Below are 25,922 nucleotides of genomic sequence, written 5' to 3'. Positions count from 1 at the left end.
AGGACCCAGTCTGAAAGGGAAGCTTTCTTTGCATGTATAATTTTTCCTTTACTGAATTTGTTCTGCTAAGTACCCTCCAGGACCCGTAGGTAGTTCTGAATAGGACTGTTTGATTAAAAAATGAAAAATGTTACTATTAATTTGCTTCTAACCATCAATCCCAAAACTGTACTGACAAGTTTAGTATTACTATTAGATTAAAGCCACCCGGTACCATCTCTTTGGGGCCTTTAGGGTTTTGAAGTGTGAGGGCTAATTGAATTTGTTTGAAACAGTAGAAACACAAACTCAATAAATGATTACAGTTATGAAACAGCTGCTCACTCACAGATAATCATTATGTCCGTTTTAAAGAGTTTTGGATAAAGGATGGTAACTTCAGAATATATGCATCTAAGCATTTCAGCTCCTTAAGATTTCTAAATCCAACTACAGTACGGAATATTAATATCCTACCAAAATCAAACAAGCAGGCTTGTTTTTTGCTTAATATTTCATCCAGGAGTTCCTAAGAATGTTTCCAATATAATGGCTGTTTATAATGAAGGAATAAAAGAGATCCAAAGAATTTTGTGCTTTCTAAAGATATGGCAGCTTTGTGAGTAACGTATTTTTTTAAATGTTAAGTTTATTTTAAAATAACGTATTAAAATGTTTTTAGAATGAGTTGTTTTAAAAATTAGACTAATGTAAGAAAATACATACCCTGGAGGCAAATAAACTTCACAAATTTCCCAAGTCAAATGGCCTTTGCTAAAGTGTACACTTAACATTCTTTCTGTTTTCTTCAATACACTGTGTTCAAGAATTCGTCACCAAGTGTTCTTTTTGGAAATTTTAATCAATGTATCCTTTAGGAAGTTATAAATTTGATCTCTGCCATCCTGTAGGGAAGAAAGGAGTTTTGTTTTGTTTCCGACCTAACATCAAACAGCTGCATAGCTTAGTGGTCCAGTACAACTTGCCTCATTGCATCAGTCAACATTGTAATTCCTGTTTAGTTCTCAACTTGGTGCCTGCTGTGGGACTTACAGACCACGTTGCTAAGTAGCAGCATATGGAACAGTGCTGTTGCTGCGATGCTTCTGCAAGCGAATAGCATAATCCTGAACTTGAGATGATTTTTATAGAAAGCCTATGCTGGAGTTGCTCCAGAAACGAAAGTACACTGTAAAAATTAATGATATTCTTTTAGACAGTCTCAAAGGGCTCCTTGCCCTATCTGCTGAGAGCATTCCCTACCTCTTAAGCTAGTATATACAGACCCTTAAATGCTTCTGCATATGGCTTGGTAATTGATAGGCAGATTTTAAATTGAAAACACCACCCATAATAAGACTGACAAGTATGTAATAAAAGCCCATAACATTGCCACTGCGCCCTGGCGCCATGCTTGGAAAACTGACTATTTTCTGCTCTAACAGCTGTAACTGTTCTGGGCACTCAGGACTTGGCTTTAAACACTAGTTAACTTGTTTAAACCCTGAATGTAATGATCCTACTCCATGCAATGCAATATTTCTTTTTGTGTGTTTCCACACCCTGTCTGAAGAGACCATGTTGCTGGATAGCCCATGACCTAGCAAGATCTGTCTTGTCCAGTTGGAGAGAAGCTGTGAAGAGAGAGTCAGATGAGAAGAGGACAGACATCCACAGGCTTCTTGTCATGCTTGAGTGAGATAACAGAGTTAGACTAAGAAACAAAGGAGCAGCTACATTGAAAGAATAAGTCTGAAGACCTACCATGCAACATGAAGTCTGTTAACATAGTTGAGATTCTTCCCAAGGGAGTAGATTATGTTCCTGCCACATGCTAAGATAAGGGCTCCTCTGTGATGATAGCCACATTTGCCTATTTCTCTGCAGGAACCATTTTTGTTATGTCTACACACTCTTGAATAGTCACAACAAGATTTAATTCAGGAATTATCTAGACTGCTATGGCAGAATGCATAGCAAGGAGGTGGGAAGCAGGGATTCCTGACTGAGCAGGAACCGCCAAATTTTCCATCATCTTCTCAGATCTGCCTTCTGCGGAGCCATCCTTACTGTTTGTCATGGTAAGCTCTTCTCTCTGGCTCCTAGAAGTATGGCAGTACCTCCCACAGTTCCTTAGATGTGTCCTAATGTAAGATGGCTGTGACCATCTGAACTGAGTGCCTCACAGGGATGGGTGTTGTTTGGTTTTCCTTAGCAGTGCCTTCTGTGGTTCCTGAGATAGTCTAGTCTATCTTGGGTGCACATCCTTGCTTCCCATTCTTTCTTCTTCCATGGACATTTGAGGAGCATTCCTTTTCACATTGCCGCTTGGTCCTCTGTTCCCGCTGGGCAGTCTTAGGGACAGCACCGTGTTCCTGGTCCATGGGCACAGAAACTCTGTTCCTTCAGGAATAGGTCTGTGTGAAAAGGTGGGAAAGGATGGGTCATATTTATACAGGGAATAGTCCCTTGCTGGTGGATTTCCAAAGGTATTTCTAAGATTCACTAATGGAGAAGCTTAGGTTTTGTGGTTGAAAAAATTTTTTTGAGAAATTACATCATCTATGATCTTTGCCTTGACTCTATTAATTTCTTTCTATTTGATTGTCCTATTCCAGTCCCCCATCCTGCTTCCAGCATCTCTTCTCGGATATTTCTTCTTCCTTTCCTTCTGCTGTCCTCCCTTCTGGGGATGATTATCCTTCAGTTTGAATGAATTGTTTGCATTAACTCACAACCTCATACCATACACTAAATCGCTAAGCATCCATATACCTAAGATCATACTCTACATTCTTCTCCGTGTGTGCTCTATTTTCTCTCTGCCTCCGTCCAACCTCTACTCTGCATCAGAATTTTCTCTCATATCTTCTTCTGAAGTTTCAAGGTCTCAAGCAAATGGGAGATGCTATACTTTAGATGGTCCCCAGAGGTCCAAAAGTCACCCTCATCCTCTTCGGTACAGTAGTCCTATTTGGAATGGATGAAACCTTTGGGAAGTAGGGCAGAGTGGGGAATTCTTAGGCCACAGGGGATACACTCTTACTGTGAATTGTGAGATGGTGATCCCTGTGTCTCTCTTGATTCCACTTACCATCCAGCAGGCCCAAAGAAGCTGAAACTTTACTGAAACTTGTAAAACTCTGAACCCAAACCAACCTTCCCTTTGTAAGGTAATTGCCTCAGATACTTCTTTATACAGGAAGCTAACCAATAGCAATAAAGTATAGCAGTGCTATGTTTTCCACCAGGCTAAGAAACACTGACTCAAACGTTTTACAGTTTCTTTAAGAATACAAATATAAAAATTCAGGAGCATCCATACATGTTGGAAAACTCCTCTGAGTTTCAACTTTGCTTTCTGACTCATCTGGGGACTTGTACCCGGTAGCAGTGCAGACTTCAACTTACCAAATCATCAACTTGTGATGTATGCCCTCTGGCTTTCTTTCTTTCTTTCTTTCTTTCTTTCTTTCTTTCTTTCTTTCTTTCTTTCTTTCTTTCTCGCTTGCTTGCTTGCTTGCTTGCTTGCTTGCTTGCTTTTTTGTCTCTTGTTTTCATGCTTTTTAAATTCATTCCATTCATTTACATCTCAAATGATATCCCACTTCCCTGCTACCCCTCCCACTTTCACCCTCTCCCCCTCTCCTTTGCCTCCATAAGGGTGCTCCCCCACCCACCCAGCATCCCCCTACACTGGGGCATCAAACCTCCACAGGACCAAGGGTCTTCCCCTCCCATTGCTGTCAGGCAAGGTCAGGCTAGCAACTGACCAATGCAGATGTGGGTGCTTAGAGTCAACCATCAGACTGAGCTCAGGGACCCTTGGGAGAGCTGGCCCTCTGGCTTTCTTACACATTAAACTCCTTTTCTAGAAGTCATAAAACCACTAAGTGATCAGTGAGCACAGTCCTATGGGGATGCTTTCATTACTCAAACTATACTTAATCCCAGGTAGTCTTGGCTCCACTTTTGATCTTTCTTCTTTCAACAAAACCATTCTGTACTGGTCACCATCCCTCAAGAGTTCGCCCTACATGCTCACTTCTGCCACCTGCCTGAATCTCCTCACTGTAACTGAGAGGTAGACATCAAGGTCTTTCCTTGTCTCACATCTCCCATAAGGAGGGGCAGGCTTGCTACTCTGTGGTACATGAACCCTATGTGGCTGTGAACCCTAAGAGGTAAGATTTGCTGCTCTTCTTTCTCTCTAGGTCTGAAAAATGTTTGAATCATCTATTTATCTGCAGCACTATTTATTGTAAGATAAGTAGATGAATAAATACATTTTACGTGGTTCTGTAGAATTGAACCATAAATCCTTGAACACTTTCATTCCCAAGGGTTCTCAGTTTGGCCTTGCTGAAATGTAGCATACCTCATGTTACTTGGTTTCTTGTCCTATTATCTGGGTGATAAGCCAAGACACATTTAATCTGAGGTGCCAGTGTCCCCTCCTCCTGGGAGAGTCATTTCAAAACAGGACATGCAGCGTTAATATGGTAATAAGCTAAATAATAATACCTGGAATTATCATCACAGCAACTTGCTGTGGTTTATAGTAAGCAATCCGATGGTGGTGGGACCATTTGGCTCTCCAGATCAGTTTTGCATCAATATTCCCCAAACCTATTCTAAGAATTATAATCTAAAATTTGCAAGCATGCCAACGACCATTTTGTAATTATACGTTTTTCTAATGAGAACACGCTGCAGATCAGAGTGTAAATGAAGTATGGTAAAAAGAGCCTGGAAGAGGTTGTGTTTTTTTAAGAGTATTTTTAAAGTTAAAAAACAAAACAAAACACCTTTATCATGGGCCATAAAATACCCATGATCATGGCACAAATTTGAACCATGGATTAGGCCTATTACTTTTAGATTGGTTCCTTTTGGAAATTTTTTAGGAGTAAAGTTAACCTGACTTTTTGACCATTGGCCCAATAAGATGATGAAGCTGCATGTATCGAGTAATCTAGTTAGCCCAACAGAGTCTGGCATCTTAACAAGCACAGACTAGTTACTCAAACCAGTCTTCAGTATATCATTCAAATGATTACTGTGCGGTCCCAGAGGTATTCATTACAGACAAAATTGCTCCTGTTGCCTCGCATACAAGCTGAGTTTTCAATGGGAAATGAAAGGATGCCTTGAAAAGCAGGCCACCTAATTAAGTTAAACTATGCCAGCATTTGGCTTGACATCTTCATTACTCAAAATTTAAAAGATGCTTCACTTGAACACACAAGTTACTATTGTTTATGTTGTGTTCTTCTTAAATTGGCTTTTTACATGGAAGTCTGTTTTTCTGCATTATATCTTGAAATAGCTCACATATTTCTTCCACTTTATGAAAATGTCTTAGAGCTTGTATGGATACCGAATACAGGCACCATCCAAATAGATATCTTTGAGTTCATGCTCATTAAACACACATCAGTCTTCCTGCATATTTTCTGGATCATTTATGTACCAGTATGGTTAAACTTAAATTTATTATTATTATTAATTGCTATTATTATACTTTATTATTTTGTGGGATGTTAACTCTGTTAATTACAAATGACTGTCTATGTGTGAAATACAAATTTCTTAAAATGTAGATAGACCATAAAGTGGGGACTGAAATCCATTTGTCCCAGAGAAGTGTTCTGTTTCATCCCTGCCAGCAGAGCTATTTCAGGAACATTTTAAAACATAAACACATGTGAAGCTCGCCATTCCTGATTGCCAGTTTCTACTCATTGACACTAATGAGGCTGCTGACAGGTTAAATGTTGTGTATCATATACATTTCCAAGTGGTGGGATTTGTGAATATAAGACTCATTTTTAACTTTCAGAAAATGAATGTTTGTTGCTCGGCATGCTTGAACATTTCATTAGAGTTGTCTAATAGTGTGGTTTTTTTTCAGGCATTAGGGAAATGCATCTCAATGATAAAAATTATAAAAAACATGTGAATGGAGCAGCATCTGTGGTGAAAACAGATCCTGGAAACTCCAAGCTCCATTTGGAGCTTGGTTTATTCAGTGGGAAGACCTCTAGAGACTGCAAGCCATTCAGGCAGTGGGGCGAGGTGTGTGTAGGTAGAACACAGCTGACCAGCACATACTACCATTTGATGCATTTTTCAACCAATTCTCTGCCTTTTTCACAATCATATCTTGGATTTCTTTTTCTTTAACACATGGAGGAGGATGACCTTTGGGGATGAAACGTGTCTTTGTAACGCACTATATTTTGGGGGCACTAATAAGAAAGCTGTCACCAGGGAATACCTAAAAACATAGTGGCATTTCAGTCTCAGAACACTACTGTGTTGAGTCATGGTGTGTGTGTGTACCAACTCTGTTACTAAGGCAATTAAAGTTTCTTCTAAACAATCACTAAAATCTGAATATGTCAAGTAGAAATAATTGTGCTCATTTTTAATGTAAGGACAATGCCTTGGCCCGAAGACTATTTTTCCACTCACCCTATGACCCTGCCACTTTCTGTTGTCCCCTCATCTGCCACCCCAAACACCTTTCAGAAGTGTCAAGTTTCCCTGAGTAGTTCCAGTCCTTGGGTTTGGAAACCAAAGCAGCTAGATGTTCCAGAAACTCAGAGGTTTCACTTTAATTTTTCTTTATTCCTTTATTTTTTCTATGCTTCATCTGACCTACATTATTTAATAGTCTAGATACTAAGTACATGTGGTGGCAGTAGTCGGAATATGTTCTCCGTGCATCAGTTCTGGGCTTTAATCCTGTCAGCCATAAAGCTAAACAAGTGACCAAGTGAAAATAGCTCTTCAAGAGCTGAGCCTACTGCGAGTTCTTACTTCCCTAAATCGTGAAGCAGAAAGGTTCTGGAGGCCACGAAGGTAAGGGGCTGACACTTCCACATAGCAGTCACCTTTCAGGCAGTTGAAAGGAACTCATCCATTCTGAAAAGGGAGTCTGCTAAACCAGGTCTTAGCGGCTTCCCAGCTTCCTCACTCCTACAAAGTCAGTTTGGGGTGAGTAGCTGTTCATGTTGGTCTCTCTGTGAGGAGCCAGTCACAGGGCTGAACACCTTATACAGTTACTGTCTTCCTTCATTCAGTAGCTACTTATTTCTTACACTCTGGAGCTGATGATGAACTTCACTAGGACATTTATGCTTGCTGGAACTTTAAGTCAGCATGTCCTTTCCTCCTGTCAAGAATGAATTCGAGTCTTAAGAATGAAAGGGACTGCCAGCAATCACTCTGTGCCAGTGAACTGAAGAAAACCTTTACCAGCAACTCCTTCAGCCCTTCCTACCACTCAAGGGTGCTGTGAGAGATTGAGTGACACGGGAAAAACTGAAAAGTAAACTTCACAGTGAACTCTTTGGGCTTGGGAAGATCTAAAGCCCACATGAGCCTACCTCTTTGTTGAATGAGGCTTAATTTTCTTTTAAAACTTTGTTATGTGTCGGCATTCTGATCTCAGTCCTTCCCTGAATTAGAAGAGCTGTACAGTCTCACATGTGTAGGAATTCTTTGAGAAATAGTAGGTTGAACCAAAAATGCCATAGATAGTTGAACTTTTTTCAGCTACAAAATCAGCAAATGCATGTTTGTTTGCATATTTTTTTATATATTTATATGAGGTAGCTGTTTGCAGCATCTCGATTAATCAATGGTGGAAAGTTCTTCTTCATCTTCACTAGACAGGCAGAGTCTGACTATTACATCTATGCACTGTACTTGAGACCCAAGCACAGACACACTGAAGGATTTAATTGTTTTAGACATACTTAGGAACAGGAGAAATACAAGGTTTTTTTAAAATTTATTAAGTTGACAAAACGCATTAGGTTTCAACACACTATTTTAAACATGAAATTTTCTTGGCATTCTGTGATTCCATTTAAGGATAAACACAGAACTCTAGAATATTCTCCTAAGGAAATAAATGAATATGATTCATCACAGTGACTCATAACAGGAAACAATTTAAATATTCAAAATGTAAACTTGAAATAAATTAGAGAACAATGAAATAATATACATAGATTTAATCAATGGTTTAGATAGTATTGGACATTATATGTGAAAAGGTTAAAGAACACAGAGTTGAATAAATATAGTTTGCAAGTGTTGATCTGGTGCGGCTGGACCAGGGGATGACCCATGGTGGATCAGGGCATCATCCAGAACCTGTACAATCTTTCATTTTCCTTATTGCACCACAGCAACCTCTTTGTGGGCTGATCATTTTCATCCTTGCTATACAGACTTGAGATCTGAGGTGTAAAAAGAGAAAATATTAGTTGTTATTAAGAGGTGATCTGATATTTGTGCCTGGTATTCCTATCTCCTAAGTCAGACACCGGTGATAGGATATTTCTTATTAAAAATGAAAACCGCCGGGCATGGTGGCACACGCCTTTAATCCCAGCACTCGGGAGGCAGAGGCAGGCAGATTTCTGAGTTCAAGGCCAGCCTGGTCTACAAAATGAGTTCCAGGACAGCCAAGGCTATACAGAGAAACCCTGTCTCGAAAATAAATAAATAAATAAATAAATAAATAAATAAATAAATAAATAAAAATAATAAAAATGAAAACCAAGGGTCAAAATGAAGTGTCAAGTTTACAGTAGAAAGGCTCTAGGGGAAAAAAAAAACACATTTCAAGACTGTTCTCCTTATCTAAACTTGATTTACTTGGGTTACTTAGAAAATAAGACATTTGGTAAAACAAGATCTCTGGGTGTATCCAGTTTATCCAATAAAAATTAAAAAAAAAATAGAAAAAAGTGTAGGTTACATTTTAACTAAGATTATATATTAAAACTTGAAAATTAAATACTTAAATTAGCTCAGTAAATGGTAAACATGGACTGGTGGTGGACACTGGACATCAGGAATAACCCTGACTGGGGTCTTAGAAGTAACCCCTCAGCTTCTGCCTGCTTTCCTTACTACCCAGGTAGTGGGAGAAGCACAATGTTATGAGGAAGCCAGTTAGTTCTTGTTTTTGTTTTCCCTTATGTACGACAACTAGACTCCATGCTTCTATTTAAAATGTGTGAGGACACTCATCCAGAACACGAAGCCACACTGAAGGGAAATAATCCTCTTATTCATTGTAAGATCATTAATGAACAATAGCAAAGGAAGCCCTTGGCTGCTGGTGATAGACACGAGAGACAGGAAATCATGTCCAATGCACAGCTGGTATAAGTATTGGCCTCATGACTCCCAAAATGCTTGAAGCTCCAGCTTATTAGCCCTGACCTCAGCTCTTCCAGTCCTAGCTCCTGGATTCCCTGGGTGATCCACACAAGGTGATCCCATTTTCTAATTTCATGCAAGTTTTGCATCCTGATTTCTTATAACCAAGCTTTGATCTTCTCCTGAAATGCTAGAAAAAACCAGACCTGAGCCCATACCCCAGTCTGATTGGACTGGTGAGATTGGTCTTGCCCGTGAAAGCCTTGCTTTGAGCCTGGTTTCTGCTGTCTATTCAGGCATGGGTTAACATCATGGTCCTCTTTTGTTACATCTGAGCAAGAATATCTGATCTTCAGGCTGGGTAATCTGTGTAATCTGCTGATAGCAACACTTTGACATTCCAACTCCACAGGATTTCCCTTCCAGGATCACTTAGTTTGACATTTCAAGCACATGGCCTTTACAGGGGACTTGGATTTCTTCTTGTATCTTACAATTTGTTCCTTCTTACAAACCATTTTCTAATTCTTTGTAGCTCAAGCAACTGTTTGAAGAATGTCATAAACATAGTAGGCATTCAACATTTCTGTACTAAATGAGCATGAACTATCTGTTTTTAACAAGGTTCTAAAAATTAATGACCACAATAATATAAAATGCTATGCTTTCTGCCCCAAATTTTATTTTGATAACTCTTGGTTGAAAATTAGTACATTGTGTGTTTTTAAATGAAGATGATTTATTGCTATTGTCTAGCATGCGAAGAAAGGAAAAAAAATTGTTTTCAGGATCGTTGGCTTGAGCACATCAATGGCACTGTTGGACAATTCTTGCTGAGTGTTAAAATGATTTATGTAACAGACCAAAGCCTTCCACAGTAATATATTATAGTCTCAAGCTATCAACCCTTGTTCATGCAGAGACAAAAGAATCAGAAAAAGATCTGACTCTGAAGGTCTTCTCAAAAGAAATTAGAGATTGAATTGATGCTGTTCAAAGCCTTTGGGAAAAATCACTTCTGCAATGCAGTGTACATTCAACAAAGTGTATGGAGAATGCAGAAGGGAATTTTTTTTTGGTAGTTATTATTTACATTTTTTTTCCTGTAAATTTCTCAGATCATTTTGATTTCCATTGACTTTTTTGCTCAAGAATGCTCAGTAGTAGAAGATAAAACATATTTAAACATTGTCATATTTCTGTCTTCCATTTTCAGGAACTATGTTACAGATTAAAAATTAAAGCATTCTGTCTATGCTTGGTGGCAGTAGTATTTATTTATCTTTCAGATAAAGACCTATATGAGAACCATATTTTACAGCACTATAACTATAGCCATATTTTTAGGGTTTGCATGACTGTGTGAGTCCATCACATAATTTAAAGATGTGTACAAGATGCTAGCTTTTGAATTCTTCTGAGTTATGGGACTTCTTGTCACCAAAGATTGAGTGCTGTGCATAATGATTGCAATATGTGGTAGGGACCCACAAAATATAGTGCCCCACTGGTAGAGGATTAGATTTTTGAAAAAGAGAAAAAAATGACAAAAGCTGGAAGAAACTCTATATTATTTGTTTCTGGTTGCCATGAATTAACTCTCTAGTTGGATGATATGAAAACCTGAATTCTCTGCAGTCAAAAAAAAAAAAAAAAAAAAAAAAAGTCAGTGTAATCAACATTCCATTTGCAGATGCAATAATGTGGACTGGGAATACAAAATAAAGACCAGCCTGTGGCAAAGGAAATGGGGCTGCAAACGGAGAAAATAATGTAAACAGGATACTCAAGGCATGGAATATGTAAGGCAAGTGGTTCAAGAAGTGAGAACCTATGCAATTAAACAGGAAGAGAGTACCTATGTAATTAAACAGGAAATGAGTGCCTATGCAATCAAACAGGAAGTGAGTACCTATGCAATTAAACAGGAAGGGAGTACCTATGCAATTAAACAGGAAGGGAGTACCTATACAATTAAACAGGAAGTGAGTACCTATGCAATCAAACAGTTAGGAGAATGAGACCTTCTAGAAATTAGGTGAGAACTCTCTTTTCCTGTTGCACTGAAATGGGAGCTGGAGAGGGCTGCATATGTGGGGCCTTTACTCAAATGGCTAAAAAGGCCTGCAAGCAGAAAAATCCCCTAGATTTTTTTTTCTAACCCTAATCTCTTTAGTTGTAGTCTTAGAATTAAACCCTTTCCTTAGCAATTTGCCTCTTTGCCAAAATGTTTCCTGGGAAGATCCCCAATCTCCAGGCCCTGACCTGCCCCAAATCTAGGACATGCTAGCCATAATGCTAGCAATATATTGTGCAAAATTAGCATGGTCATTTTGGCTTGGTTCTTCATCTTTTGGCTTGGTTGGGAACTCTGCAGTCCCAGACTGCCGTGTCTGCAAGGTTCCTTAAGGAGCCAAGCTGGTGGCCTTTACTCAATGAGTCAATCCCAGCATTCAGTATTCCTTGTGCACTCTCTGTGCCCTCTTATTTTATTCTTCAATTTAAAGCATGCAATTTAGGGACTGAGTAGATGAGATGGTTCAGTCAGCAAAGTCCTTGCCTCACAAGCATGACGCCATGAGTCCAATCCCCAGCCCACCCGAAGGCCAGATGCAGTTACCTAGGCCTGTATTCCTCGAGCTGGGAAGGCTGAGGCAGGGGGATCACCGGAACTCCCTGGCTAAACAACCAGCTAACGAGGTAAGCTCTAAGTTTAGTGAGAGACCGTGTTTCAAAAAATAAGATGGCGAGGCTAGAGAGATGACTCAGCAGTTAAGAGCACTGGCTGCTGCTCTGCCAGAGGACCCAGGATCAGTTCCTAACACCCATGTGACAACTAACGATCTTCAATAACTCCAGTTCCAAAGGTATCTGATGCTCTCTTCTGGTCTGCTCCAGCAATGCTGGCACATGTTGTACAAACATGCATGCAGGCAAAACGCCTATACACATAAACTAAAAATAATAAATGTCTGGTTTTAAGACTGAGAAGGGTTGAGGGAAATACCCAACATTGCTCTCTGGCCTCTATACATACCCTCTGGCCTATATCACACACACACACATATGCCACCAGTGAGCACACACACAAGCATCCATGCACACATGCCACCACACAGATATGAAAAGGAAGATATTCAACCTAATTCCATTCAACTAAGAGTGAAACTTGATCTTGGCTGTTTGTGAAATAATTAAGTGCATTGTGTATAATTATACATTTTTTTTCACTATTAGGTCTTACCAATGAAAAATAGATGGAAATTCCTCTACAATCTCATTTTATTGAACATGTAGTTCTTCATGGATTGTCGAAAAGTGCTTATTCTTAGACATGACTCAATCTAAGACAAGTATAAATCCATTTAACACTTTATCAGGCACATTTTATCTGGAGAACATATATTATTGGATTTTTAATGTATGTTGTAAATGCTCTTAAGAACTCTGTGAATTGAGTTTTAAAATAGGTTCAAGAGCAGGAGAGAAATGTGCATCAGAAACCAAACTCCTACTTGCTCTTAAGATCCTAGATGAGACTTGTCTGTTGGACTGAGCAGCTGCCAGTCTTTCTAGCATGCTGTGAATGCTCTCATTAGTCACTGAAGGAATCACTAGCATGCTTGTAACCAGTCCACTTCTCACCAGAGAACCATGTGGCACCTTGTAAGTGAAACTGTGCAAATACCACCTTTTTCAGGTTTTAAGAAAATGAGTTGTAGTAGTCACAGCCTCTTATTTACAACTATAAACTTACTCTCTTGAGGGAGGCAATATTTTTAAACTGCTATTTTAAAGCTTCAGGCAACCCCCCTGCAGTCTGTTTTTCATCTGTTTTTCAGAATTAACCAAGCCTCATGCTAGTACACCCTGTCCCACCCCACACTTGATGGTGCTTGCTTTCTGGAGGACACAGTGAAGCACAGCACCCACATCACCATGAGAGTTCCCCATGTCTACATACAATGGCAAGCCTGATACTCAGGGGAGTTTTGAATCTTCTGAGTCACTGGATCATTGTATGTGTATGTAGATTAGCTTTGGTTTAGATTATTTTACTTGTGTGCCAGTTTCCAGCTTTTATTTTAGTAAATTTTGAAGTAAATTTATTGAAGTAAATTTCAACTGTTAGAAGAAAAGTACAGGAATGCATTTTGCTCCAGTGTCCCTAAAGCACGTTCGTCTATTCATAGAGATGGTTACCAGTGACTTCCACATTTACTGGGGACAAGGTTTAGATTCTGGTCTCTGATAAGATACCACAGGTGTTGTTCAAGAAGCAAGTACCACCTTGCAAGTCCTTGCCTATCCTGTCCTGCACTCTGTAGCAGGCCCTAGCCTAAGGGAGCCTGCTAAAGCACAGGTTAAACGTTTTGCAACCTTTATGCTCTTGCCTTATAGGAATATGGAGAGCTTTTTAAAAAGAGTCACTTACATAATCTTTGTTCCTGGGAGAGTTTGAGAATGGTTGATTGCTGAAAATACAGGCCACAATGGAGGGAAAAAATAAGTAGGAACCAAAGGAGCCTATTAATGAGCAAGTGTCACATCTGGTCCTGTATCAACAGGTGGGCTTTACCGTCCACTTCTCAGGCCGATTCTTCTGTAGTGTTCTGTTGCTTCTATCAGACTCTTTACTCCTTTCCCTAGACCCTATCTGAGGGTGGGTCATTAGGGACTTGTCATGAGCTGACCTCAGGTTCCCAAGTTGCTGCCCTGGGCGCCCTCAGGAGACATAGGGAATTAGCTGCCAACAGCTCTGAGAGCCAGAGGGTCATACATTCTGCATTATGAATCACCTGTGTAACAATGGAATGGTTAAGAAACCATGTCATGGCCAGGTGAGCAGTCACAGGACAATTGAGACTCCTCCGCCCAGCCTCCTGGGACTGTTGTACCCACCATTCTTCTTACAGGACACTTCAATTGTTTGGCATCTGTGATGTAACTGTTACCTTCTTTGTTATGAACTGACTGTGGTAGTTTCGGGAATATAGTTATTTAAGCCTGTGAAATAACTGCAATCCATTCTCAAGCTTCATGCTTTTAAAGGCTCAGTTTAGCATTCATGAATGAATGAATGAAATGAAGAGTGAATGAATTCGGCAATTCTCACTTTTCATCATTCAACAAATATTTAAGGACAATTCTAAAAAGCATTTTCATGTCTAATGAGAATTATTGAATCACACCCTATTGTTCTAGATTCCCCCAAACTGGGAACGAAATGTAATATAAACCTCGCTTATTAAACACATCCCAAGTAAGGTCTTGAAAATCAGATTATACCTGTCATGTCATATAGAACCCACTGTTGGATATTAATACATTTCCACATTTTAAAAAAAGCTAGGAATTAGTCTACTACTGAGCTTTTTAGAAAGTTCTTGGACATTTTGACATTTAAACAATTACCATGGTACATTTATAGGGCATCAATTACTCTCTAATAGGCTCATGGCAAATAACCACATCATGACTTCTAATGTAAGGACCAGAAACTGCTAAGTAACCTTATGTTGTTAAAATTCTTGACCCATATAACTATGCATTGCCAGTTAAGTTGTAGAGTCTGTGGTTTTGGCATATAATTGTATGGATTAAATAACCTTAATGTGTAATTACATGAAAATAAACCATGTAGCTTAGTTAAATTGCAGTGCAATTGTTATCACCCAATGTAAAGTGATACCAATTAAACCTTCCTTTAAAATACCACAAAGTAAGATTTAACTACTGAAGAAACTCTAGAATGTAAAGTCGTGGTCCACCAGGGTGAAATATCCCTTAGTATGTTCAGAGGGTTAATGGCACTTTTGAAATTAAAGCCATCTTTCTCCTTTACTTCTGTATTAGTTATGATTATTGAGGAAAGTTTCGGTCACTGATTAATGTCTTAAAAGCACTGTAGAGGGGGTGACCTGTGGGCAGTGAGTGGGATATAAAGTGAGTAAGTAAAAAAATAAATATTTAATCAGGGTAGGCATTATGACAGGATTTAGGACAAGGGATATCTGCTGTTGATGGCAATGATTCTTAATCTATGAAGTTTTGTGAAACAAAGACATTTTGTATTATTCAGCCTGATAAAAATGATGGCAACTAGCCACGGGGCTCCAGTACACTCGTCTCTCATCCACAAGGCACTGGGTTTGATCACAACAAAGAAAAGGAGAAAGAAGGGATTCTGTCATCTTCTATTCATCCCATATACATGGACTGTCAACCACTAAGTAACTTCTGAATTCCAGTTTTCTCATCAGCAAAAAGAGGAATAGCAGCACTCACACAGAAAGCAGTTATAACATTTGCACAAAGACAGTAAACAAGCCTTCACATTGCTCTATAGGAAATAGGAGTGACTAAGGACACTTTCTTTTCTGCTTGTTGTATCTCCTATTGAATTCTCTTACAAGGAATTTCAAGCTGGAGTCTATATTCCCCTGGTAATCAAACAGAACTTTGACACAGGGCACGAACATGTTTTTCTGTCAAAAAAAAATTTACACTATTAATAAAATACTTTGGTAAAGGATAACTAAACTTTCAGAGCTGTTGGCTTTTTAACAGAAGGTTGTATATTTACGAAAAAATTAACTGAAGAGAGTGCAGTCCTCCCTTCCTAGACTGCAGGTGATACCTACAGATTCTTCTCTGGGACCACCCCCAGACTCCAGATGTTCTAAGTAGCTCTCCCTTTAATTGTGCCTTTGGATGGCACCTAAACAAATATATCAGAACTCATTCAACATTTAGCAAGTGCAAGTTGAAGATTTTCTTTCTGTTAGACAAATAGACACCATCTGGAAAAAATAACCCCAGGCACAGGGAGGCATAAAGCTTATTGGCTGAACACTCAATGAACAGCGAACACTACTTTCTTTGGCTCCTATACTTTGCGTGCTTGCTCGTTTCAAATTCTGCACACTGTAACCGGCTCTGTACAGTTGGACAAGAGAATCTTTGTTACCCATGCACACAAACATTGAAGGTCCCTGGAATTTGAAAGATTGACTTGTAGGAATACTCTGGGCCAAAATGTTTCTTTTTATATCGTGACACCTGTTTAACAAAATAAGTTCTTTCTGACCCTGCATATTGATTGCTACATTTTTTTTTTTATTCAACTCCTTCTAACATTTTTAAATTTTCCCATATTCCCTTCTTAAGCAGGCTTGTCTTCATATAATTTGGCTTTTTTTTTCTTCTTTTCTTCCTATTTTCAAGTTTATAAAAGAAAGCCTCTGACATATTAATGCTATTTATCTTACTCAATAACTTTTATTTCACAATTAGTATTATATAATATTAATGTTGTTTGTGTCTTGCACCATGGAAGGGACTGAATTTAAACAGTTGCAGTGTTATCAGCCTGTGGGGGGATATTCAAATAAATGTTTACAGAAGTCATGAAAGCAATCTTCACTTTTATTTTGATGATAAAATGTTAATGGTAAAATTAGCATCTAATGGCATTTTAAAACTCCCCAAACTTTCAGTAAGCACACCCTTAGGCACAGGCTTAACTTACTTCTTAAGTAATAACTTTTTTCTTAATTACAAGCAGATAGGTTTTTCAAACCAAAAAGAAACCGCCCCAGCATTCTGGAATTCATTTTTACTACATCCCATAATCTTAGCAGTAGGGAGTCCTAGGAAACATGTTTGATCAAACAATTTTATAAATTGTCTTCCTTCCTTACAATTCTCATGGGGGAAAAAAAAAAAAAGGTATTCTGCTAGATTGATGCTGTAGAAATGTTAATGGGATCTTTGAAATCTGTTTGAGTTCAACTTCCTAGGAAAACAGAGCCACAGAGCTGAGGCAGGTTTTATACCTAAAGTGGATGTCTCACAAGCATTTTTTTTTTCAAGCATTAGAAAGACAAAGCACAGGGGTGATCCTAATGTTTGATCGCCTTAGCCAAATCTGTGATGCTGCTGGTAGACATTTCCATTGGGCCACTGTGCCCCTGGGTTTGAAGGACAAAGAAGTGGATGCTAATTATCATCTGTGTTGCTCTGTCTTTTCAGTCCTACCCTGGCCCAAGTCTGGAAAGTGAAGACTTTAACATCCCACCTATTACTCCTCCCTCCCTCCCTGATCACTCTCTGGTGCACCTGAATGAGGTAGAGTCTGGGTACCACTCTCTGTGTCACCCCATGAACCACAATGGCCTGCTCCCGTTCCATCCACAAAACATGGACCTGCCAGAGATCACCGTGTCCAACATGCTGGGCCAGGATGGCACACTGCTCTCCAATTCCATCTCTGTGGTAAGGATGGGCGTGACTGATTGTGGTGGGCATGAAAGTCGCAGGAAAAACAAGGGTCAGCTCCATTCAACAATCTGCCAATTGTGTTAATGGGCTTCTAAACCCAGAGAGAAGTTTTAGCTACAGCAGTGGCTTTGTAGAATATTGTAAATTCCTTACGGCATTTTTAATTTCATGTTTAAGTCAGTGAATTACTTGTGTGATCGCTCGTGGTTGTCAGAGTCCTAAATCCTGTTGATGACACTGTTAGCAAAAACAGCTTGCCAGACTTCAGGTAAAAGGTAGCAATGACTAGTATTATTTCTAGGGATGTGTTGGGTTGCTAGCCAAGTAATATTCCTGTGTCTTCTAGGGAGTAACTGCTGTTAGCTTCACTGTTGTCCATTGCTCTCTGAAATCTTGCAGACATACGTTGTGGATTATTTTGTTTGGTTGTTTGCCACCCCCTCCTTTTTTTTTTTTTTAAACTCTTCTGTTTTGGAAGTAGAATTCTGTTCATTGCAATGATCTCCATCAAGATGTCCCAGTCTGTGGGACGTTCTGCTACTTTAAAGTGTCTAAAGATGAAAGATTTATCCCCTAGAAAATTAGCAACAAGCCACATTCTTGGGCTCTCCTGACCGAGTCTGGGCACCTTTATTTCTAAGGAGCATCTCATAATTGAGAAGCATTGGCTTATCAAAAAAAAAATTCACCTTTATTGTCATCTAAAAACTTAATTTTGCTCTGTACTCCGGGAAGGAGTCCAGCCTAGGGAGGACTTTGGACCATGGTCCAGAGCCCACCTCACAGGCTAACAATGATTTTTATTCCTGCTCCTTGGCTTTCATGGGTTGAGCAGGAACAGCCCAACCATTATCATTTTCCGGTTTAGCACTACCACAGATTCACAAGGAATGGACCAATGATCTTGTTTCTGCCTTCTGAAAGTATTCCATATTACCATTCAAGCTGGTGTGCATACAGTTGTCTCTATTGTGTGTAGGTTCATAAGAGTTTCCTGGTAAACATGAGTATAAGGGACTGGCATGAATACAAGGAGAGTCAAAAGACACCTCGACATGGCTTTCTGGGAGACACAGTGGATAAGACTCAACTTGGCCTCTGTATGTATGGACTAGAGAGGAAAACTCATTTGTAGTAGTGTTAGGGGTCCAAAGTGGCACCAACTCCAGCCTGTGTAGATTATATTCCTCCTAGAAATTGAATTTGAATATTTAAAAATACGTGTAAATGTGTAAGCCTGACAAAAAGTATACCAACACCATCACTTTTATTTGTGCGTGTATGTATTTATTTTTATGAGTATGGGTGTTTCCCTGCATACATGCCTGTGCATCCTGTGTGTGAAGTGCCTGAGGAGGCTAGAAGATGGCATCACATCCCCTGGGACTGTAGTTGCAAGAACATTTTTGTTTGTTTGTTTTTGATATTGTGATCTTGACATAAGCCACATGTATCTGGTGGCCATTATCTGGTACATATCTAGGGAATGATATGATTAAATGTGTGGATTACTTTCAAGCTAGCACTGCAATAGAGAAAGTAGATGTTGCAGTGAAATTAGTTGCCCCTGTGGCAATCCTCCGAGATAGATTCTAAGACCCATAATTTCCTAGACTCTAGTGTCATGATACAAGTTCCATAAAGTTGGAAGCAGCAAAAGCTGTCTTTTGTCTACCAGTTGAAACAGAATACCTTTGTAGTTACTACTTTCCCCTTTTATGTGGTGTTTACCATTGCCCATGTGTCTGAAAGGCTCAAATGACAGATTAATAGTAACCACAATGCCTTAGCCACTTACAAACTTCTGAGGAGAACCAATAGTTATAAAAATGAGAGAGAAATACAAGGTAATTAGAGTCCAAGAGAAGATCAAGGTCTACTTGGATTGAGCATATATACTCAGTAGCAATTCCTACTGTAGAGATCACACACACACACACACACACACACACACACACACACACCATTACTTTCTTTAAAAAAGACTGTGTATAAGTCTACCTCTCTATGACTCATAATACTTTCTGGCAAAAACTAAGGTTCTATCCAAAGAACTTAGCTCCTGCTCATAGGTTCACAGCTTGTGAAACTATTGAACAGCCCACACATGTTCCACAAAGCATCACAGAGCACCTCCTCCCAAATACATAAAAACCTCATGTAGCAACCAGAAAATCCATGGAAAAATTAAATGGAAAGGAAGCACACAGTTCAGCATCACACAGGTGAACACGTGCTGCAAAGCATCCCAGAGAACCCCATATGGTCTGCAAACTTCATATGCCACCTGAAAACATCATTTTAAAATTATGTGAAGCAACAATACCAATTCAGTGGGGTTTTCCATGCTCGAAAATAAACTTACAAGTAAGGGAAGCTTTGGTTAAAGATGCTAATAGCTGCAGAAATCAGATACAGTGGGCTTCACAAACCTGTTCCTCTGTGGCTCCTTTGGAAAGTTTAAAATGCGTGAAAGAGAAAATTTTTGAGAGTTAAAATCCTAGAAATTATAATGTTCATTTGGAGATCTCTCTGGAGCTCGTCCAGAATGTATGCAGCAGATTAGAGACGACAGTTGCAGACTCTAAGTGAGGCATTTGCTGCGAGTTGTGAAAATCCCACCATTGGAAGCCTGTTGGGATACAGACAGAATCGGCTAGCCTTAACTGTGTTTTCCAGAAACTTCTCAATGTAATACACGGAACCTGTTGCTCTTAGAATTGTGATCGAATCTTTGCATGAGCATTTCCCATTCTAGAATTTTAGTGTTTGAGTGAACGAATGAAAGAGATGGTAGTACCTTACTTCATAGTTAGAAATTGTATACATTTTAGACATTGTGATGCTTACTATGAATACATAATTATGTGTTATGCATATTACTGTTTGATATAAGTTATAATGCATAGTGTTTAGTAAGATTGTATCTGAAAGTTAAATTTGCTTGTATGTATTTTGTTTCTTATTCCTTCTGGCAACAGCAGGGCCATTCTTGCTGCTAACAAGCATCAGCATGGTAGACACAAAACATTTAGTCAATAGCGAAAAATCTATATCTGTGTGAATTTTTAGTATCCCAGTTTTACAAATGAATAATGGAGTCTTAGACCACTCCAGTGATTTCTTGATAGCTCAGCCAGTAAGCATTCTAGTTTCATTTTCTGGGGAAATGGGGGCAATGATAGGCCTTACCTCGTGGGGTTAAAGGAGTTGGACAAATTGCTAAGACCACTGGCTAGCACATAGGATGCATTATGTAAGTTTGGTTAGGTAAAATGGTTTTCCCAAGTTTGTGCCTGTAGGACACTTTCAAGAAGGTTAAAATACATGAGAGTGAAGTCTCTTCAAAGAGTTATTCATACTTTGATCCTTAATCTTCTTCACATCTGTCAAAAAGACACCACTAAGCCTGCTATTAACTAAAGACGTCCTTTACTTGCTTGGAGTGCCCTTGTATATTTCTGTGACTAACATTGTTGTCTTGGAGCTGGATTACCTCAGTTCAAATCCTGAGGCTACTAGCTATCTGCTGTGTGACCCTGAGCCACTTAAATAGCCTCTTTGTGCTTCTTTGGCCTTACCTATCACATGGATATAGCAGGGTATGGTACACCAGGCCTGTAGTCCCAGGTACTTCTGAAGCTGAGAAAGGAAAATGGCTACATCTGAAAGTTTGGGGCCAGCCTGTGCAATGAAATGCCATTTCATGTCTTTTAAAATAATAAACATAAAATTAGAAGGACATAATACAATATTGAATCCCACAATGTGGTAAGATTATAGCCATTAAATGGTACCTGATTCACAATAGGTTTAAGTCCATTATACCAGGATGCCTTTCAGCTTAAATATTATTTTTTTTCAAGAATAGAAAATGTGTATTGCCTTCTAAATTTTACCAAAATCCTGTACAGGGTTCATTCAGTACACATAAGGTGAGGGTTCAGCTTTTCAAAATTTTCCTCCATTGATTTATTTATTGAAAATTCTTGCCTGTGCCATTTTATGGTCCATTGGGACTCCTTACCCTGTACTTATTCAGAGTTTCAGCAACAAGTTAGATTTTGGCACTCCTAAAAAAAGAGACTGCATATTCTTAAAGTCTCTCTGTTTCAAGAACAGGCAATAAAGCAGGTAGAATTTCTGTATTACACACTGGTGGGAGGGGGTCAATTAGTTCTTATTCTCTAGGTTCAAATTCAACAGACATTCATGACCCAATATGCAAGAGCTCCAATTTCTCAAAACTCCCCTGAGTTGTTTTGATAGTAGGGAACTGATTTGTCTGCACTTCCTGAGAACTGGAGTCTGGTTAGAAAGGCAGCGAAGCAGGAGTGTCAGATAAGCATGTTAACTACCAGCAAGCCTCGCATGCTCTGAACACCAGCAGAGCTGGATTTGCTCAATGGCACAAGCTCAGCTCCCTAGAGTAGAGAGGGGAAAAGGTAAGGCAATAAGGCAGACTTGTCCTAGCATTTCTCTTAAATGCATTTCTTATAAAAGCAGCCTTGAACACAAGCTCCTCTTTCCAAGGCAGAAACCTACCACTGCCTGGTTGGTGGCTCTGATCCTTGCCTTGTTCACCGATTCCTCCTGAGACCACACATGCCTTGTCAAGACTTGTCAAGATTGACTAAACTTGTCTACTTTTGTTAATTACTAAATTAGTTATTTTTCTTGCTACCTGGACAGAATACCTGGCAAACACAACGCAAGTGGGGGGACGTTTATTTTTTTGTCTCACCGTTTGAGGACACAGTCCATCGCAGTGAGGAAGGCCCAGCTCTGGGAACACGCAACTATGGTCACATTGTATTTAGAGAAGAAACGGAGACATGCCTATGCCTACTCAGTGGTTTTCTCCTTTTTTGTTGAGGACCCAAGTAAATGGAACAATACCATGCCTAGAGCAGTGATTCTCAACCTATAGGCCACTACCTCTTTGTGTGTGTGTGGGTGGGGTGGGCAGGGGGAGGTGTTCACATATCCCAAATGATCAGAATTTTACATTACAATTCATAACAACAGCAAAATTACAAATGTGATGTTGCAATGAAATAATTTTAAGGTTAGGAGTCACCACAACCTGGGGAACTCTATTAAGGGGTTGCAGCGTTAGGAAGATTGAGAACTGGCTAGAGTGTCGTCTGGTAGGTGCGTCTAGATTTGGTAGCATTTTGATAATAAAGATTAAATATCACAGTTACTTAGTGACTTTTCCTTACTGTTGCTCCTACCCTGTGATTGTTAGTTTTCTTCTGACAAGAGTCTTAGACGGTAGCTTAGGCTAGCCTTTAACTTGGAAGTTTCCTTTCCAAGTACCGAAATAGCAGGTGTGCACATTGTACCTGGCAGGTTTTCTTGTTGTGGCTTGGGCCATCTCAGATTTTTAGCTATTTTCCATCGAAGGTCAATCAGTTGTAAAGATATTTGAACAGTGGCTAATGTCAGTTCCTGTTACAAAGGAAGTGGTGGGCGTGCAGAGATGGTTCAGTGGTTAAGAGCACTGGTTACTGTTCCTGAGGACCTAGGGTTGAGTCCTCTGCATCTCCATGGTAGATCAGAGCTGTCAGGAACTACAGTTTCAGGGGAATCCAGTGCCCCCTTCTGGTTCCATAAGCACTATGTGCAATGTGGTACACGGACATGCATACAGGCAAAACACCAATACACATAAAATAAATGCAATCTTCTTTTAAAGGAAGTGATGTGGCATTGTGTAGATAGGTGAGGTTTTCATGTTGCTAGAAACTAGAAAATTATTTTGGAAGAAAGAAAAAGAAGAACATGTCCTAGTAAATATTCATGACTTAAGAAGTGTTCTTTTGATTTCTGCAAATGACAACTAAGCATCCGTCTTTTGCTCCTCACCCGGATAACAGGAACTGCTGAGCTTAATCAGGAATTGGTAGAGGGGAAAAATGCAACCTTGTATAAAGTTATCCATGCTGCTCGGCCTGGCCTATATGTGGTGATTGCTTGTTCTTTGTGCCATCAACAGAAGCTCTTTCATACAAAGAAAAACCGTGCGAAGTTTTCAAATGGCCTCACAGAAAGGATTCATTTAGAAGCCTGGCTTTGTGGCGTGTAGTTTCTAATGGCACATTATAGAAAATTTACAATGAAAAAAGGCAACAAAGGAGATTTCAGTTTCTTTGAATGCTTCAAATTTCCAGTTCTGGAGTTTAAAATGGAAAAAAGATGTTAAAAGGCAATAAAATTGGGGGGTTTATTTCCCAAATGCCTTCTTTTTTCCCAGGCAACAAAAGCCAGCATAATGTATATACTCAGACTTATTGTCATTTGCAGCGTGCAGACATGGCACGCTTGGCATTCAAAGGCCACTGTACAACTGTTTTGACAACCATCACTTCAGTAGGTACCATGCAGGACTCATGAAACGGAAGCAAGAGTGCTCCTCTGGGCCCATGGGGAGCGCAGTACATCAAGGAGTTCAGATGGATGAGAACAGCATGAGTTTCTAATAGGTTGCCATTATGGGAAGGGCCACTGACGTATTGAATAATGCTCCTTTCAAGGCCAGGCAGAAAATATGATTGCAGACAATTTGATTGCTGTTTTTAAAAAAAGTAAATATTTTCAAAAACCTTGAGGTATTCCTTTCCATGTAGTGCATAAAGTGTGTAAGGGTGAGCAAGTGGAACTGACACTCTCTCAGGACACATGAGACTGAGGCTGTCAACCCGTGTCCCCATGGAATAATGAATGCATCCGTTTAGAATGGAGGGGATGTCATAGAGTCTTGTTTCTTTCTCTAAAAAATACAAAAAGGGTAAAAAAAAAAAAATGATGTTGCCTACCATGACAGGAGGGGAAGTATGCAGATAATTACTTAGAATTATGCCATAATTTGTCAAAAATTATTCATTTATGGTATGCTCACACACACAAATTATTCTTTTTTAATATCACAGAACAGTCTTCTAAACTACTTTAAACACTGTGGAAAAAATGGCCGCCATTTTGTTCCTATATTTTCCCGCACGTTTCGGGTTTTGTGCTTGATTAATTCCCAATAAAACCAAAACCAAATGTGTTTGTGATTAAACACTAGGCTCTATGCAGCCCCTTTCTCTGAATGTGGGATTGAGGAGCAGTTCTATGGCCTCAGTTTGTTAGTGATTTGGGCTATCTTTTAGTGCTATGATAAAACATTCCAAAGTAGAGCTGTCAGTAATAGGGTCTGGAAAGAAGCCAACTTAGAAACAATACTTCCCTTTGTACACCAAGGCCTTGTCCAGTTTCTTCATTTCCAGAACCCACATTAATCTCCACTTCAACTCATATGTAGTAGAATTCAAAAACCTTTAATGTCAGTTACATGATTTGCTGAGGCAGACGTGGGGACTACTCCATTCAACCTAGACAGTCTGGGCAGGCATAAACCTAAAGCAGTTGGGATACGTGATTTCCTACACAAGAGCCAAGATTCTACAGCTTTCTTTGGTAGCTTGTTTGTGTTTGATTAACCTTGTAACACTGAGTTAAATTGCAGTAAAAGATTTAAAGTCCTTTCCAGAAATACCTATTAAAGTTAACCCAGAATCTCTTATTGCCGTTTCTGCCTACTTTGTGTGTTGTCCCCACCAAAAGGCTTGGGTAGCAGGTAAGTTCAAGGATTTGACATTTATTGAGTCTTTCTAGCAGGTGAGTTCAAACTCGGCAAAGCCAGCCCAATGTGTTGAACTTTTCCTCAAAGATCTGTATTGTCCAACCCCTAAATCAAATTAGCTTGTTTTTAATGATTATTTCTTTTTAATATTCATAATCCTAAAGAATGTTGATCACAATGGAAGGCGGAGCTGCAGAGATTACAGAATAATTTCTGAGTTTTGAAATTGTATTTGCCTCCTGGTGGCTATTCTACGGGGTCTTTAAAGGCATCTTCGATTGCTGATGTTTTAATTTTTGATTCATCTATCACTCTTATCTGTTGTGTGTTTATCAGCCTTGGTATCTGGCCAGCAATATCCCAACATGTTTTTGCCTAACTCATTTTGCATCCTAAAGACAAACATTTGGGAAGGCTGCTCTTCAAGGAATTCCCCCTCACATCTCACTCCCATTGGGCATCCACAGTTAAATAGCCTTTAGCAAATAAAGAAGTAAGAAAATGGAGTTACAGAATTACTATGGACAAACAAATTTCTAAGTAGGCTCCTGAAAAGGAATTGGCAGGCTTGAGCCAAGCTTTCTCTTCCTTCCTGGAAACTTGATGTTAGTAGAATGCTTTTTTGAGGTGTTGTGGGTATTTGGGAGGGGCAGCAGAAAAGCGGGATCACAAATAGGGATGAATAAGAAAGAGAACAGAAAAATGGAGCAGGAGTGGAGCTCAGTGATAGGACCTAAGGCCCTGGGTTAAAATCCCAGTGTCCCCAGTGTGTACATGTACACTCCACACAGAGAGAGAGAGAGAGAGAGAGAGAGAGAGAGAGAGAGAGAGAGAGAGAGAG

At 39.4% G+C, this 25,922-nt stretch overlaps 1 protein-coding gene across 5 annotated transcripts in view; it reads left to right on the top strand.

The window, feature by feature from the left end:
- The window catches only part of Tox (thymocyte selection associated high mobility group box), a 302,005-nt gene that overhangs the window by 150,043 nt on the left and 126,040 nt on the right, over positions 1-25,922 (top strand). For all 5 annotated transcript variants that reach the window (XM_021222066.2, XM_029533315.1, XM_029533314.1 and 2 more), the window contains one exon: positions 17,200-17,442. In XM_021222066.2, the coding sequence (XP_021077725.1) occupies positions 17,200-17,442 (243 nt within the window). The remainder of the gene's footprint in view (positions 1-17,199; positions 17,443-25,922) is intronic.

This window comes from Mus pahari, chromosome 22, assembly GCF_900095145.1.
Source record: "Mus pahari chromosome 22, PAHARI_EIJ_v1.1, whole genome shotgun sequence".
Lineage (NCBI taxonomy): Eukaryota > Metazoa > Chordata > Mammalia > Rodentia > Muridae > Mus > Mus pahari.
This window is presented reverse-complemented; position numbering and strand designations above follow the sequence as displayed.